Source organism: Uloborus diversus, chromosome 2 (assembly GCF_026930045.1).
Source record: "Uloborus diversus isolate 005 chromosome 2, Udiv.v.3.1, whole genome shotgun sequence".
NCBI classification, from domain to species: domain Eukaryota; kingdom Metazoa; phylum Arthropoda; class Arachnida; order Araneae; family Uloboridae; genus Uloborus; species Uloborus diversus.
This window is the reverse complement of record NC_072732.1, coordinates 46,104,561-46,119,134: the sequence shown is the minus strand read 5'-3', so window position 1 is coordinate 46,119,134 and position 14,574 is coordinate 46,104,561. Positions and strand designations below refer to the sequence as shown.

Here is a 14,574-nt window from a genome sequence, read left to right as displayed (position 1 = left end):
GTTAGGATTGGCAATATAGCATGAAACTAGGGATTCCTGAGTTGCTGTACAATGTATGCAGCAACGATGCAAATACTGTGGTACACACCGACTGCGTTTTCGGCGGCAATTGTAAATAGTTATACTGCCCAACCTTGTCATATGGTACAAATTTGCACAAAATTTTCACTGGTAATATTTTTTTTAAAGCAGAATTGCTGTTTTAAATGAGTTAAAGAGTATTCTAACGGCATCCGCAAAAACTCACGAATATGCTTTTGGATTTTTAGATGGACTTGCTGTGACTAGAACTTGTACAGGAGATTTTTATACGGGAGCAAAATGGGGAATGTCTTCTGGCACATGTGACAGCCCTCCGAGCGAACTCACTTCTGATCTTTACAGTTTGTATGATGTAAGTCTTCTCTGGTTTTAGCAAGATTTTTGTGTATTTAAAAAATTGTTTCGATGTTGCATGTCAAAGAAATAGGATGGAATTTTCTATGCGAGATGGTTGCAAGTTATACTGACCAATATCCGCTGTTCTGCTTTGGATAGTGCTTTGTTATCTGGCTAAAGAGACGAAAAGCGATTATCGTCTTTGTGTTAACCAGTTGGTAATACGAATGTAGTATTTTTCAAATGGCGAAAAAACAAACGAAACAGTTTTTTCCCCTGTGTTACAATGTGCGTGATGTTCAGTTCATCTGTGCTTTCAGTGCTTTTGGGCACATTAATGACTTGCTTCATGTACCCTCACGACCAAAAGCGTACAAGAACTCAAAGATAAAATCCAGGCGTCATTGATGGCTTTACCAGGACGACACTGGACGCGATCAGAATGTAGCACACATGCACAAATCTTGCAGAGTTTGAGACATTATTTTCCTTCATTCCTCATCGTTATACGAGCAATACTTTTGAATATATCGTCGCCTCAGTGCAACAGTAAGATATCTTAGTATTATTTCTCAGATTAGATATTTTACTATTGCTCTGAGGTGAGGATATAGCGTTTTCAAAACTAATGAATCATTTTTGGCAGTCCCGCTTTCGCCACTGATCAGACATTTGGGAAAACACACTTTTTTAACGGATACACTAGTATGATCTACATGATTTTTTTTTTTTCAAATCTTTATAAGCAGTATGTTTAATATTAATTAAGCTGAACGAAGCAAGTTGAGCCTGAAGCAGCCTTCCTCCCCCCAGGGCCGCCGAGAGCACATGTGGGCCCCTTTTCAGTTTCGTCACAGGGCCCCCCTCTACCTCTAAAACTTGCCAAGAATATACTACTCCGATTCCAAGCCGGGGTCCATTAAAGGGTGGGCTCCTAGTTTCCGACTAGGTTGACATGGCCTCTTGTCGGCCCTGTCCCCCACTCTACTATTTTTACTTTGAGGACCACAATTGGTTGATTCTACTGTCACGAATTATAGAGTAGATATAAATCTGTTTTGTGCGAATAGCAACAATCCTCTGCAGCAGGTATACCATTGCAGTTGATGTGAAATCAGCATAATAGTGGCTTCGTCATGTTAACTGCTGTTGCATTCAATTTCGATCATTGTTTCTTTTTCTATATTAACTCTCTCAACTTTCTAGGCATTTGAAAGTCATACAAAACTCGAGTACATTGAAACACTGAAAAACTTCACTTCGTCTCCCAAAGAGCTAACAGTCACAGACATTCATATCACCACCAAGATCCTGAAAAAAATTTCTGAAGCTGAAAATTTAGATGAGAATGTAAGTAGTGTTCTGAGTATATTAGGTAAAAAAAAAAAAAAAAAAACACAGCTTTTTTGCTATTTTTATGTTTATTCAACGTATATAATATTATGTTTTGTTTATCCATATCATTAGAATGCAAAAAAAAGTTTTTGGTTAAAAAGAAACCTGATTCATGTTTCTCGTAACCAAAGCGTTAAGGATTAAAATATCATGTTACAATAAATAAATTTAAAGGATAAAAGCTGTTTCTACTTTTTAGATTCTTCTTTTTCCTTCTTTTTGAATTTTTTTTAACACGATCTACAATATGTCTCACTCCTAGTACAATGAAGCTGCTAGTGGGGCTTTGAATTTTTCTTAGTCACTCTTCCGCCTTCCATCTTTTTATCATTTGTTTGCAGTTAATTTATCTACTTCAACTTGAAAGAGTTTAAATCCCTAATGCACCTCCGAAAATAGCGTTTTGCATAAAGGACCTGTGATGAGGAGAAACATTCTTTTTTTAAACATACAGAAAAATCTCCATTTTTTTAAGGTGTGTCTGGATTGAGCTATTTTTCAAAGTATTTATACAAAAATGTAATGTAATTCTAGAAAATATGTCAAAACATTCCCATTTAAAGGCTATTGATTGACCAAGGATGGTCTGAGCAATAATTGACACTCGAACTCAATTTAGATGATACGCATCACACTTTTCCAAACCCAACGACGGAGTAAAACTTTAAATACTACAAACATATTTATAATTTTTACACACTAAAACGATCTGATTTATTACTTTTTTTGGTTTAAATTAGGTTAATAATGAATAAAAAGTCTCATTTTCTGCAAAAAGAAAAAGCTGAACAAAATAAATGTGTTTTTTGCTCTTTTTCAAAAAAGAAAATAAATAAATAAATAAATAAATGAATAAATAATAATAATAATAAGAATAATAATAATAATATAATAATAATAATAATTTTGCCTATCTAATCTTCAACAGAGTTTTTATATCATTTTGTTTTCTCGCATTATTTAGTTAGCGTTGCTTTGTGATTTTTTTAAATAAAAATAAATATTAAAAATATAAATTTTCCCACCATCGGGGATACATTACGTTTTTCGTTTGCCTTTGCACCAATAGATTTAGCAACTCTGTTAAAATATAAATGGTACAGTTAAAAGTACAGAGAAAATGCAGACTAATAGTTATGAACATAAAACTTGAGTGAGAATATTTTGTTTAAAAATAAAGCTTTATAAATAACAGGAATTAGAGTCAAACTTGTTCATTATATATTTTTAAGAGAACAATGTTGATACTTTTTGCATATCCTTTAAAATCTTCACAGGATTTTGATGGAATTTTCTCTATCATGAATAGCCTGATGCAAACCAACGTGAGCGAACTCGTGTCAGCGAAGAAGAGAATTCACCTCACGAACAGGTATTTCAAAAGGGCACCACATTTTTCAAAAAAGTTGTTTGTTTTTTACTAATAACCCCTTCTTAAAAAAGAAAAAGCATTAATATTAAAGTTTGAAGATGAAAATAAAAACTATGGATGTTATAAAAGGGCTTGTGGGGCTTTTCTTTGCTTGAAAAGAGAAGTTTTTTGAATTTTTAGAATCCCTATATTGATCCACATTGTACAGTCAATCAATTACCTTAGATAAATGTCAACTGTTCCATACGTATTTTTTTACTCTTTTTCTTTTTTTTTCATATAAAAAACTAAAATCTATTAAAACTCTCTGGAAGTTTCTTCGATTTCTCAGAGATTTTATTCCTGATTTTAATCTTCCCCATAAAGTGTATCAAGGACAAATTTACCAGTCAAATTTGGCTTTATGTAGAGTTCAAATTTTTGCTTAGAGCCAAAAAATTTTTTAAATCGTCGAAACTGCACGAGAAACTTATCAAAACGTAAAAAATGGGCCGGATAGCGTTATAGCGAAGATCTTCTTTATTACTAATAATAAAGCTGAATGTCCCTCTGTCTGTCAGGATCTCTGTACGCGCATATCGCCTAGACCGTTCGGCCGATTTTCATGAAATTTGGCACAAAGTTAGTTTGTACCATGGGGGTGTGCACCTCAAAGCGATTTTTAGAAAATTCGATGTGGTTCTTTTTCCAATCCAATTTCAAGAACAAAAATATCATAAGATGGACAAGTAAATTACGAAATTATCATAACGTGGAACCGTAACATGGGCACAAGCCAATCGGCGAGAAAATTCATCATACATTATTTGTAAATATATAGGTGAACCAAAAGACCTTTTAATTTTCTATTACCGGCAAAGCCGTGCGGGTACCACTAGTAACCTTATAAAATTAATTTTCTAATGACGTAGATCACTATAACTGCCTTCGCTCTTTTCGTACACTCCTCAAAAATGAAATTCACTTCTTCAAAAGGAGTTTTGCAACTCCAAATTGAATTTCCCTCCTGTAAAAAATGGCAAGGAGTCTTTTCACACCTTGAAAAAATACCAATGAGTAATTTTACCCATTGAAAACAAGATCAAAGAGCATTTCCATGCCATGAAAAAATACCAATGAGTAATTTCACGTATTGAAAAAAATGTCAAGGAGTATTTTCAAGCCTTGAAAAATACAAATGAATTACTTCACGCGTTGAAAACATTGTCAAGGAGTATTTTCACATCTTGAAAAAATCCTTAACTCTTCATTCATGGTAAATACCCTCTCGTTTACACATAAGAGATTACGTTTAGACAGGTTTATCGATTTGACAGTTTGACTTTTCGTCATGCTGAAGAATCTATTCGAGAGTAAGTACAGATTGAAAATGCATCAGGGCCATTCCACCGAAAAAGGCCATTTTTCCCGCAGGTGACGTCTCATGTATGTCATTCAATACTTTAAATTATTACTGAACTATTGTTTTCTGCTTAACAAATTGCAAACTTATGTGTGATACCTTAAGCGAAAAAGTTCGTCATTACCCTTTGTAATGACGAACTTTTTCGCTTAAATTATTACTTTTTAATGAAATATATACAGCGTCCCGTGCGGGACAAGCGGTTGACATTTTCATGGAATGGCCCATCACTACTATCTTAATGCATTCAAAAAAGTATATATTTGCTGTTTTAGAATCATTGAAATAATGGACAACATCATGAAAGCTGCCACAGAAGAAGACAAAGATTTTTTCGTTTCCAATGCAAATATACTAGCAGAAGCCAAGAACACAAAAACAGCGGATGGGAAGGACCATATCATTGGTGTTGCAGTGTCACCAACAAGCAAGGAGGCAAAACTGTCAAACAGCTCCATTGAATTCCTATTCCAAGGTGAAGAAGAATCTGCCAATCGTAAAAGCATTGCCTATTTCTTGCTTCCGTCAGATTTGGTGGAAAGCAGAGAGAGAGATCATTCAAAAGTTTGCCAAATCAGCATGGTTTTCTTCCGAGACTGGCACCTCTTCCCCCACCCGGAGAATATTTTGTCGAAAAGAAACTATAAAGTACTGTCAACTCCCGTCATGTATGTTTCTCTCACTGGAGGCCCAGCATGGAATCTAACCAATCCCGTTCAACTCTTCTTCAAAAATATGGTATCAGAAAGTATATCTTTGAATTATGTATTATCTTAATATTGCCGCTTTACTTCATAATTTAATCCAATGTAAGTGTGTGCATGTAATGATATTTTATTAAGATTCATTTGGCTCTCACAAAACTTAAGGTTTCACCATTTACTTCGTTTCAAGCGTAAACTTATGTTGGTTTAAACGTAATTTAGGCATTGAAAGTTATTTTGTTTTTTTAATTTGAAATTAGTTCTGAATTTTTAAACCAGAGTTAAATAAAAAAGTTTAAAGGTATATTTAGGCAAAAATTTTCACATCAAGTTTTGAACATTGTTTTTTGAATGGAAAGCTGTAACTTAGTGGCTTTACAATTTTCTTGAGTGGTTTCAAACAGCTTCAGTGTTTTCAGAAAACAGAAAACAAATATGCGTGTAATCCCATGCTTTATTCTTTATCTTCAGAAAAAATTTGGTGAAGCTGTATTTGTAATTATTATTTTTTTAATTATTTTTTAAATTTAATTATTATTATTATTATTATTATTATTTGAGTATGTAGTTAAAATTGATGAAATTAAAATATCTCTTCCTATTGTGTTAAGATTACTAGTTTCATATTTTTATTCTCTTTAAGACTTCTTCATACAAATCATTTTTAGAAGTTAGCAGCTGTTTCGATTTTTTTTTCTTCGTCAGTCAACGCAAGTCATTGGTGAATTCCAGGAAAAAGGCGACATGACACTTGAATTTTCAAACTTAATATGCTGTCACTTGCCATATACCATTATCTTCAGAAATAAATGAACTTCTTGAATCTTAACATGTTTTTCCCAAATAGTTTGGTGACATCTGGAAAATCAACGGCAAAATCAAGTTTTCTCTTTGTATTTTTACAGTGCAAAAAATTATTATTATTATTATTATTGTTATTATTCTATTTTGTCACACAGAGTAATTTCAATAAACCTTTTATCAGCACATAATATTTAGGTTAACTTTTATCTTTTGAATGTCTAGTTAAACTTTTTGGTAAGTAATTTAAATTTTTTTTTAACCATGAAGTAAGTCCATTACTACGGCGACAATTTGTTGTCCTTCCGTTACTAAAATACTACATCTCAGTTAGTTCATCAAGAACCTATTGAGTATAGAAACTAATGTTTTTTTATGTTAAGCAGAATTATGCCCCTCGTCAAGGAGGCATAGTTATAATTTTATGGATATTAAATTTATATGGTTTGTAATGCTAACGGAAGGACAAAAAATACGGTAACGGAAGGACATTTAGATAATGTATAAAGATACTGCTGAATCAAAAACACCAAATTATAAGAATATGCCTAGGATTCATTAATGTTAGGACAAGTTTTGTTAGCTGGATGGAAGGGAAAGAGCAATGTTGGACAGATACTTCATTTCATCACCTATAAGCTGATACAGGGTAAAATTTCAGAATGTTAGTACAAAACAAACTATTGTTTAAAGGTAGTAGTCACATTTAAAAAATATATATACGTAATATTTGTGCAAAAATTATGTGTGCTTAAAAAAATATATATTTAAATTTTTGTTTTTAATGTTTCGTGATTTTATTTCTTCTATTGTGTATGTGATGAAATTCATGAAAACTGCACTTAAAAATTTCTAAGCATGTGAAAATCATTTTGCTATGACACGTTTGTGATATGAAAAGCCAATTCAAGCGGAAACAGATGCTTAAAAACTTGAAATTTATATTGGAACAATGCAATATTGAAACTGCTTTCAGATTTGTTGCCACTAGTCACAGGAAAGGACTGTTGAGACCATTGATTTAACCGTTAAACGTAATGCGAAGAGATCAGTAAGTTCATAAAACAACTTTCAAAAAGATGGAGAAAAAAAGGATCCAAAAGATCCATTCTTATCCTGACACACAAAAGATGCACTATTTAAATCCTGTAACAAGTTATGTTATTGAATATAGAAAGTACTTCAACAAATCGAAGGAGATTTCACTTCAAAGTCAACAGATTCTCAATTAGATAATATGAAGATACTACTAAATCAAAAACACCAAATTATGAGAATATGCCAAAGGATTCATTAATGTTTGGACAAGTTTTGTTAGCTGGATGGAAGGGAAAGAGCAATGTTGGACAGGTACTTCATCTAGAAGATGAAGGAATAGAAATAACTTGTTTGAGAATGCATAATAATGTGGAAATGGTCTTCGTGTTTGCTGAGAATGAAGATAAATGTTCTATGGATTATGATAAAATTATTAAGTATTTAAAGAATTCAGAATTGTTAACAGATTGCTCAGGCATTAGATATTGTTTCAGACTGCTGTATTAGCTAAATAAATGTTTGTAAGCTGAAATTTTCCAAGTTTAATTGTTTTGGACTTCTTGTCCTTCCGTTACCCTTAACAAATACATAATTTATATGCTTTAAATAATTATTTTTTAAAACTAGAGCTGGAACTGTAGTGACTGAACTCTCCTGTGTGTGCTCTAATTTATATAGAATTTTCCCTTTTATAGTTTAACTGAACTTTTGGGGGAGAACATGAAAGCGTAAAAATCATGTCGCAAAAATGTCCTTCCGTTATCGTTTTTTGAATTTGATTTTTAAAAAAAAGTTACTAACAAAAATTCTCGACTTTGGCTTTTATAGCAACTTACGACGATGTGTATGAAAGTCTATGCATCAGTTTTTGAAAAAATATGTATTTTGATATGATCACACAAAAATGCATCGATTTTTTTTGGAAAACTCCTTCCGTTACCGCTGGAACTCACCCATTTATAAGAAAAAAATTAAAAGTAGTTTTTTTTTGAATATGTCAAACACTTGATTACATCGAGCCACCGTTTTAAAAATTTTAAAATTTACACAACAAAGATAGAAGCTCTAGAAAATGGATCTGTCGCAAACACCTGCTGCTGGTATTTGCAACAGCCTGCAGCACATGTTTTAGTGCTTGAAAATTCTTGAAAGGAAAACTTCTCTCTTCCGAGAAAATTAAATGATTGTTCATATTCGAATCTAATAAAGTAAAGTGTAGATTTTCTTACTTCAATAAAGTTCCAAAAAAATTAACTTCATATGTTAAAGCACAACTGTTTAACTCGAAATTTTAAGAAAGTTAAAATTTGCTGAAATTCTTATGGCAAAAGTTTGTAGTTACAACTGCCAAAAGTATCACTCGTCTGAAAGTTTCTTTAAAACTACCGGAATTCGGAAGAAAAAAAAAATGCAACGCATAAATATTCTGAAGCATTATGAACTTCACGGAAAATGAATGAATATCTACCCCAATTTAATAACTAATAATAATATAACAAGTGCTGCACAGATGGTCGTCATAAATACGGTCGTACTTTCCTGCGGATTTGAATCTCCATCAGACACACGAATTGCCGCCGGAGTCTTAGTCAATGACGGTCGTATCCACCAGTCGATTCAGGCCTCCATCCAACACCGAAAACACTGATGAAAAACCTCTTCAATCAATAAGGAGGATTCATTCGGTGTTTTAGCTGTCTGACGGAGGCTCGAATAAGCTGGTGAATGTGATCCTGAACTTTTGTGACTGTGACACTTTCAAATACGTAACATGCCCAAATGAATAAGAGAAATACGATTGTATAAAGATTATTGTTTCAATTGGAAAATATTTGCTTTCTGTTCCTTATAGAAAAAATATGCTTATAAGTCTCAAACTTTTGCCTTTTTTTTTCTTCAAATACAGGAGAAGAAAAGAATTAAGAAGCCCATTTGTGCTTATTATGACCCTCAGTGGAGAGATGGCGAAGGACGTTGGAGCACTGAAGGTTGCGAATACAAAGGTTTAAAGAAAGGATTTTATAACTGCCAGTGCCATCATCTTTCGATATTTTCAGTTATTTTGGTAAAGTATTGTTTTTCGGACGCTTGGGAATAAGTATAATGTTTTATTTCATGTTGAGCCAAGGTTGCACGAACAATTTAAATAACATAACATAGTATATAATGTATCACTGTTTTGATGAATGTGAAACCAATAGCGTTACCAGGAAAAACATTTCCGAGGAGGATGTGGTTACTTTAAATTCTTTTCTATGGTCCAAAAAAAAGGAAACTTTCTGGGTTTCAGAGGGGTAAATCCCAAACCCCCCTGTATATGCCACTCTGTGAAATTGCTAGTCCTAGAGGCTACTGTTTTACTAATTGATATGTTCCAGAAATCAGTTGCAGTTATGTCTTTTCCTGGCAGATGTTTTCCTCGTGGTGTCAGGGATTAAGTGTGCAAGTTTCATCTGTAAACTAAAACAATCAACAAATTCTCAAAAACAAGTTTTGATAGTTTAACACCGAATAATGAAATAAGAGAACATTATTCAGTTGCAATCGAAATACCTGTTGCAACATATTTGATCTATCGGCAACATTTTTGACAATTTATTTTAAAGGGAACTCATTGAACTCTTCGTATTTACTTGCATATTAATTTATTTACATATTTGGTTAATTTATTAATCCTTTTGCAGTCACGAAATCCTCACAGCCATTCAATTTACATTTTGGGGCTTGCTGTTTACGTTGGATGCAGCGTATCTATTCTAGCTCTAAGCTTTACAGTAGTATTATTCATCCTTTCAAAGTAAGTAACGATTTTTTTTTTTTTTTTTTTTTTTGAGGTTTTCAAAAAATTTTATTACTAGACACTAAATAAATGTATGTACCAGATAAGATCTGAAGTGGATGAACGTTGCTATGACTTTAGTTGGATTCCAAGCTGACTACATACCTTTTCTACTGTTATTGCAGTCGTAACAGGAATCGAGCAAAGAATTCTCTGGGCAATGTAAAAATCCAAAAAATTGATTCTGATTTCTTTTCATAGACAGAATTCAGTTAATTTAAAGGTTATAAGCGAATTGTATGGATCTTAAACAATTTACAATTATTAACATTGAAATACTACTCATTTAGATTTTTTCTTTATTCGAGATTTGTTTATTTATTAGATTACTTATTTTCAAAAAATATGAGTTTTGCTTGGTTGCCACAGCCATAAAATTTTCTTAATTTGAAACAGTCAGTTTTTCACATAAATAATGTCTCATTTGGTTTCTTTATGATCTATAGCAGTGATGCTCAACCTTTTCTTACCTGAGGGCCGCACTTTGTATTAAGATTTCTCTCGTACGCCAGAACGCAAAAAAAAATTTACATATATTTGATTTTTGCTTTCTCTAGATAACATATGAAAGAACGGAAAAGGAAAGACAATTACCAACCCAAAAATTGTTGTCATCATTCCTATATGCTTATTTTACCAATATAAAATTTCCATTTGTCTTTTATAAACCAATTTCTGATCAATCGGTTTGAACTTTGCAGCGATCATTCTTAATATCGAATGGAGATGACTCGCTGTTTTTCGAAGTTTCCATAACATTATTTTCGATTTACAATAATAAATAGAACATCGGGCCAAACGAATCAACTACGCGTGCTACATGTAGCCCGCGAATCGTAGGTTGGGCTCCACTGACTTGCAGGAGCCACCGAGGCCTAACCAAGGAGGATAGGAGAAAGGGGAGACGCTCAACACGACAAAACCTGATGCTAAAACCGTAACCGGTTTTAACTGACTAGGGGAAAAGTATACCCAAAACATTCGGCTTTGAAGGGCTTTATCAGTGCTATGTTACCTAGAATGCTGTGTTTAATAGTGAATATTTTCTGTTGATTTAACTAAAATGCCTGCTTGTGTTGCGTACAGGTGTACAAACAGACCGGGAAACAAGATTCCAGGGATATCTTTCGTGCCATTATAAACGACATTTAAATGTAAGGTTTAGGTATTGGGGAAAAAATATTGAAAAAAAAAGCAATTCACGTAGACAATTATATTTAAAATTATTGCACTTTAAAGGGCAATAGTGGGCAACACAAAGGGTTAGACATTTTGCAGGCAAGAAGTCATTTATGCCAGGACAGTAGAAAAAATGGTAAGAACAGAATTAGAGAAAGTTGAATTGAGTTCTGTTAACAAAGATATAGGAATGAAATTTTTTAGCTATCAATTTTATTATTGGTTACATTTATTTATAATTTGCGTTTAGTAACAACGTAATCCTTTTAAACCTTCACCGCAACATGTTGCAATATAATGCAGTAAAATTTTTCTATGAGCCTAATTCTTTTAAACATAAAATTTCAGATAAGTAAATTTTTTTAAAAATTAGGTTTGGCACAGTTCTGCCAAAGGTAGAAAAAAAAATTCTAAAAGTGTCCTGACAAAACTATTTTTTGCCCAGTGGCGTACTGGGTCGATAATGTGTGCCGGGAAAAAACACTTGACCGGCGCCTTCTCCTATTTTCGTAACCCCCCCCCCCCCCCCGATCCGCCAAGCTCAACTAACAAATTAAACTTGACGAACTTCCTATTAGAGGAGTATATAATCCTCAGCCCTTTATGAGGACTGAAGCTTTTGCGCCCCCTCCAGTTCGTCGAAATGAGAGATTTCTTTTCTTTTTTATCTTCCTTGGGTGATATTAGAAAAAGGGGTGTTCTGGGTATTTGTGGGGGAGGGGGTATGCTCAACCCGAAGCTTTTCGAAACTGAAGTCCAAAACGCGATTGCGGGAAAATCTTAGATAACGTTAGTGAACGTAGAAGGAATGAGATTTGGGACTCTTCATGGAAATTTTTCGAAATAAGTCTCAAATGCGCAATATAGTAAGCCATCGTAGGTGAAGTTAGGAGGGTTGGGGTTCGGAAAAACTCCTCGGAAGTTTTCCGATATTGCAGTCCTAAAAACGAAATTCAGACTGTTTTTAAGAATTTTGTAGCAATGCTGATGTCTGAGGTTCTCCATCGGAGTGTTTTTGAATACTAGGTTCTAAAAACGAAATTAATGATGTGGGAAGGTGAATTGTTCAGATCTTTTCCTCCGCATTTTTTTTAAATTAAAGCCCTAACGTAACTGTAGACTATCTTTGTTGACTTCAAGGATGAAGATTGGGCATTCTCCTATGAAAATATTTAGAAGTTCGAGTCCTAAAAAAAATTAAGAATGACTATTTTTTAATAATTTTGGGGAGGGATAGAGTCGGGGACACACTCACTGAAATTATTCAAAATTGAAATCCTAAATATGCTTACGTCTGTCATCTTTGATAACTTCAGGTGAAAACATGGGTTTTGGGGACTTTCCCTGGGAATTTTTTTCAAAATTGAGGTCTTAAATACGAAATTTTAGACGATCTTTAATAAGGGAAAACGGTGCGTTTGAGGGGTTGTCCCCGAAAATTTTTTGATATTGAAGTCTTAAATACGGAATTTCCAGACTTTTGGCTATCTTTGATAAAACCTGAAAATGAAAAAATGGAGATCGGGTTACTCCTCTCCGGCAATTTTTCGAAATCAAAAGTTCGAACATCTAAAAATTAAACTTTAGACGAAGTTCTCTAAATTTGTGACAGGATTCTCGTGGACGTGGGAGGGGGAAGCTTTCCCACAAAGTTTTTTTTTAAATTGATGACATGAAACGCTGTTTTAGATGTTATTAAATGTGGGACTGTTACTGTAGCTACCTTTTTCAGGGGTCAACGATAGTAAAAAGCCTCCCCCCCCCCTATGAAATTGATGACCCATTAATTGTTTCAAACGTATTTAAAATTAAGAGAAAGAGAATGTCTTCAGCTTCTGGTTTAAGAGTCTGGTCATTACTACATCTAAATATTGACAATATGAACCTAATCATGAGAATAATATTCACTCAAAAATAGGTGTGAGGTGTGAGGGCTTGTCCCCCGGAACTTTTATGATTTTGTAGTTTTCAAAATGCATTTTAAACGATTTTTGGTCATGTTAGGAGGAGAAGAGGAAAGGCGGGGCTCCCTCGTCCATTTTCGGGATTGAAACGTTAAAATTAAAAAAAAGGGGGTTCTGAGGCTCTCCCGGGGAATTTTTTTCGAAACTTTGGCTCTTGAAACACAGTTTTAGACGATTTTGGTTGTATTATGGAAAGGAGATATTCGAGGGTCCACCCCGGAAAATTTTCTAATTTGGGGTTTTAAAAGTGCATTCTAGATTAGCTTTGGTAATATTACGGGCTGAAGATGTTCGTTGATGCTCCATGACCATATTTCGAAATTGAAACTTTAAAAACGCAATTGTTGATTATATGTGATTTTTTTAGAAAGAGGGGGACAGAAGTCCTCACCAACCATGCGAATGCATGCAAGTGCTTCTCGCGGGACAGGAAGGTGAGTCTCTACTCTCTAGTTTCGCAGGCCGAGTCCCGGCTACAGAGCCGACACTACGCCCCAGTCAAGGGGTTTACCTACGATGAAACCAAACAATTTTCCCCGCCGGGCCGCCGGGTGGTGGGTATAGACCTACCACCGTTGCGGACGGGGGATTAGAAAGAGGGGGTTGAGCTCTCCCCCGAAATTGTATCTGTAAAAACGCAGTTAGACTATCTGCGGTGATGTTATGGGAGGACAGTTTCGGGGGTCACCCCTCGGGACTTTTTAAACGTAACACGTATTTTTCGTAAAAACGTAACTGTAGTCTATCTTTGGTAACATTAGAAGGACCGGCAATGTTTTGACATTGAAATCTTAAAAACACGATTGTAGGTTGTCTTTGGTAACGTTAAGAGGACGGGCATTTTTGTCCGAATTGGAAGCTCTAAAAACGCAATTTTAGTTGACTTTCAATGATGTTAGGGAGAGGAGTTCTTTGAAGCTCTACCCTGAAACGTTTTGAAATTCAAATCCTTAAAACAAAATTTAAGACAATCGTTAATTATGTTGGAGCGAGGGAGAGGATTGTTCCAAGAAAATTTTCGAGATTAGCTCCTAGACCGCAGCTTTTAGACGATCATTGGAAGTGTTAGCAGGCGACGACGTTTGAAGGCTCTCCTTCGGAAATTTTCCAAAATTGAAATTCCAGAAAAGAATTGTAGATTATCTCTGACGATGATATTAGGCAGTTCGGAGGCTCCTCTCAGAAAGCTTCAGAAGTCTCAAAAAAAATCAGAAATCCAAAGGACGACCACCATTGGTGTATTAGAGGGAAGGGAGGGTCGGGAACCTCTGGAACTTTTAGAAATTCAAGTCCTAAAACCGAAATTTTAGGCGATCTTCAATGATGGAGTGGGGGCATTTCTCGAATGTTTGAGTGGGGGCGCTCTTCTGGAAGCTTTTTAAAATTTAAATCCTAAGTACGTTCGTAATTTTAGGCCATCTTTGATGACGGTAGTGTTGAAAACGCTCCCCCCAGTTTTCCTTTTTTACACTCAAACCATTTCAGCGCTTTGGTTTTTCAAT

At 34.3% G+C, this 14,574-nt stretch overlaps 1 protein-coding gene across 1 annotated transcript in view; it reads left to right on the top strand.

Moving 5' to 3' along the window:
- The window catches only part of LOC129216294 (adhesion G-protein coupled receptor G6-like), a 43,732-nt gene that overhangs the window by 14,225 nt on the left and 14,933 nt on the right, over window positions 1–14,574 (top strand). Inside the window, exons 6-11 of the mRNA XM_054850504.1 lie at window positions 270–394; window positions 1,585–1,728; window positions 3,051–3,145; window positions 4,823–5,285; window positions 8,997–9,155; window positions 9,775–9,887. Of these exons, the coding sequence (XP_054706479.1) occupies window positions 270–394; window positions 1,585–1,728; window positions 3,051–3,145; window positions 4,823–5,285; window positions 8,997–9,155; window positions 9,775–9,887 (1,099 nt within the window). The remainder of the gene's footprint in view (window positions 1–269; window positions 395–1,584; window positions 1,729–3,050; window positions 3,146–4,822; window positions 5,286–8,996; window positions 9,156–9,774; window positions 9,888–14,574) is intronic.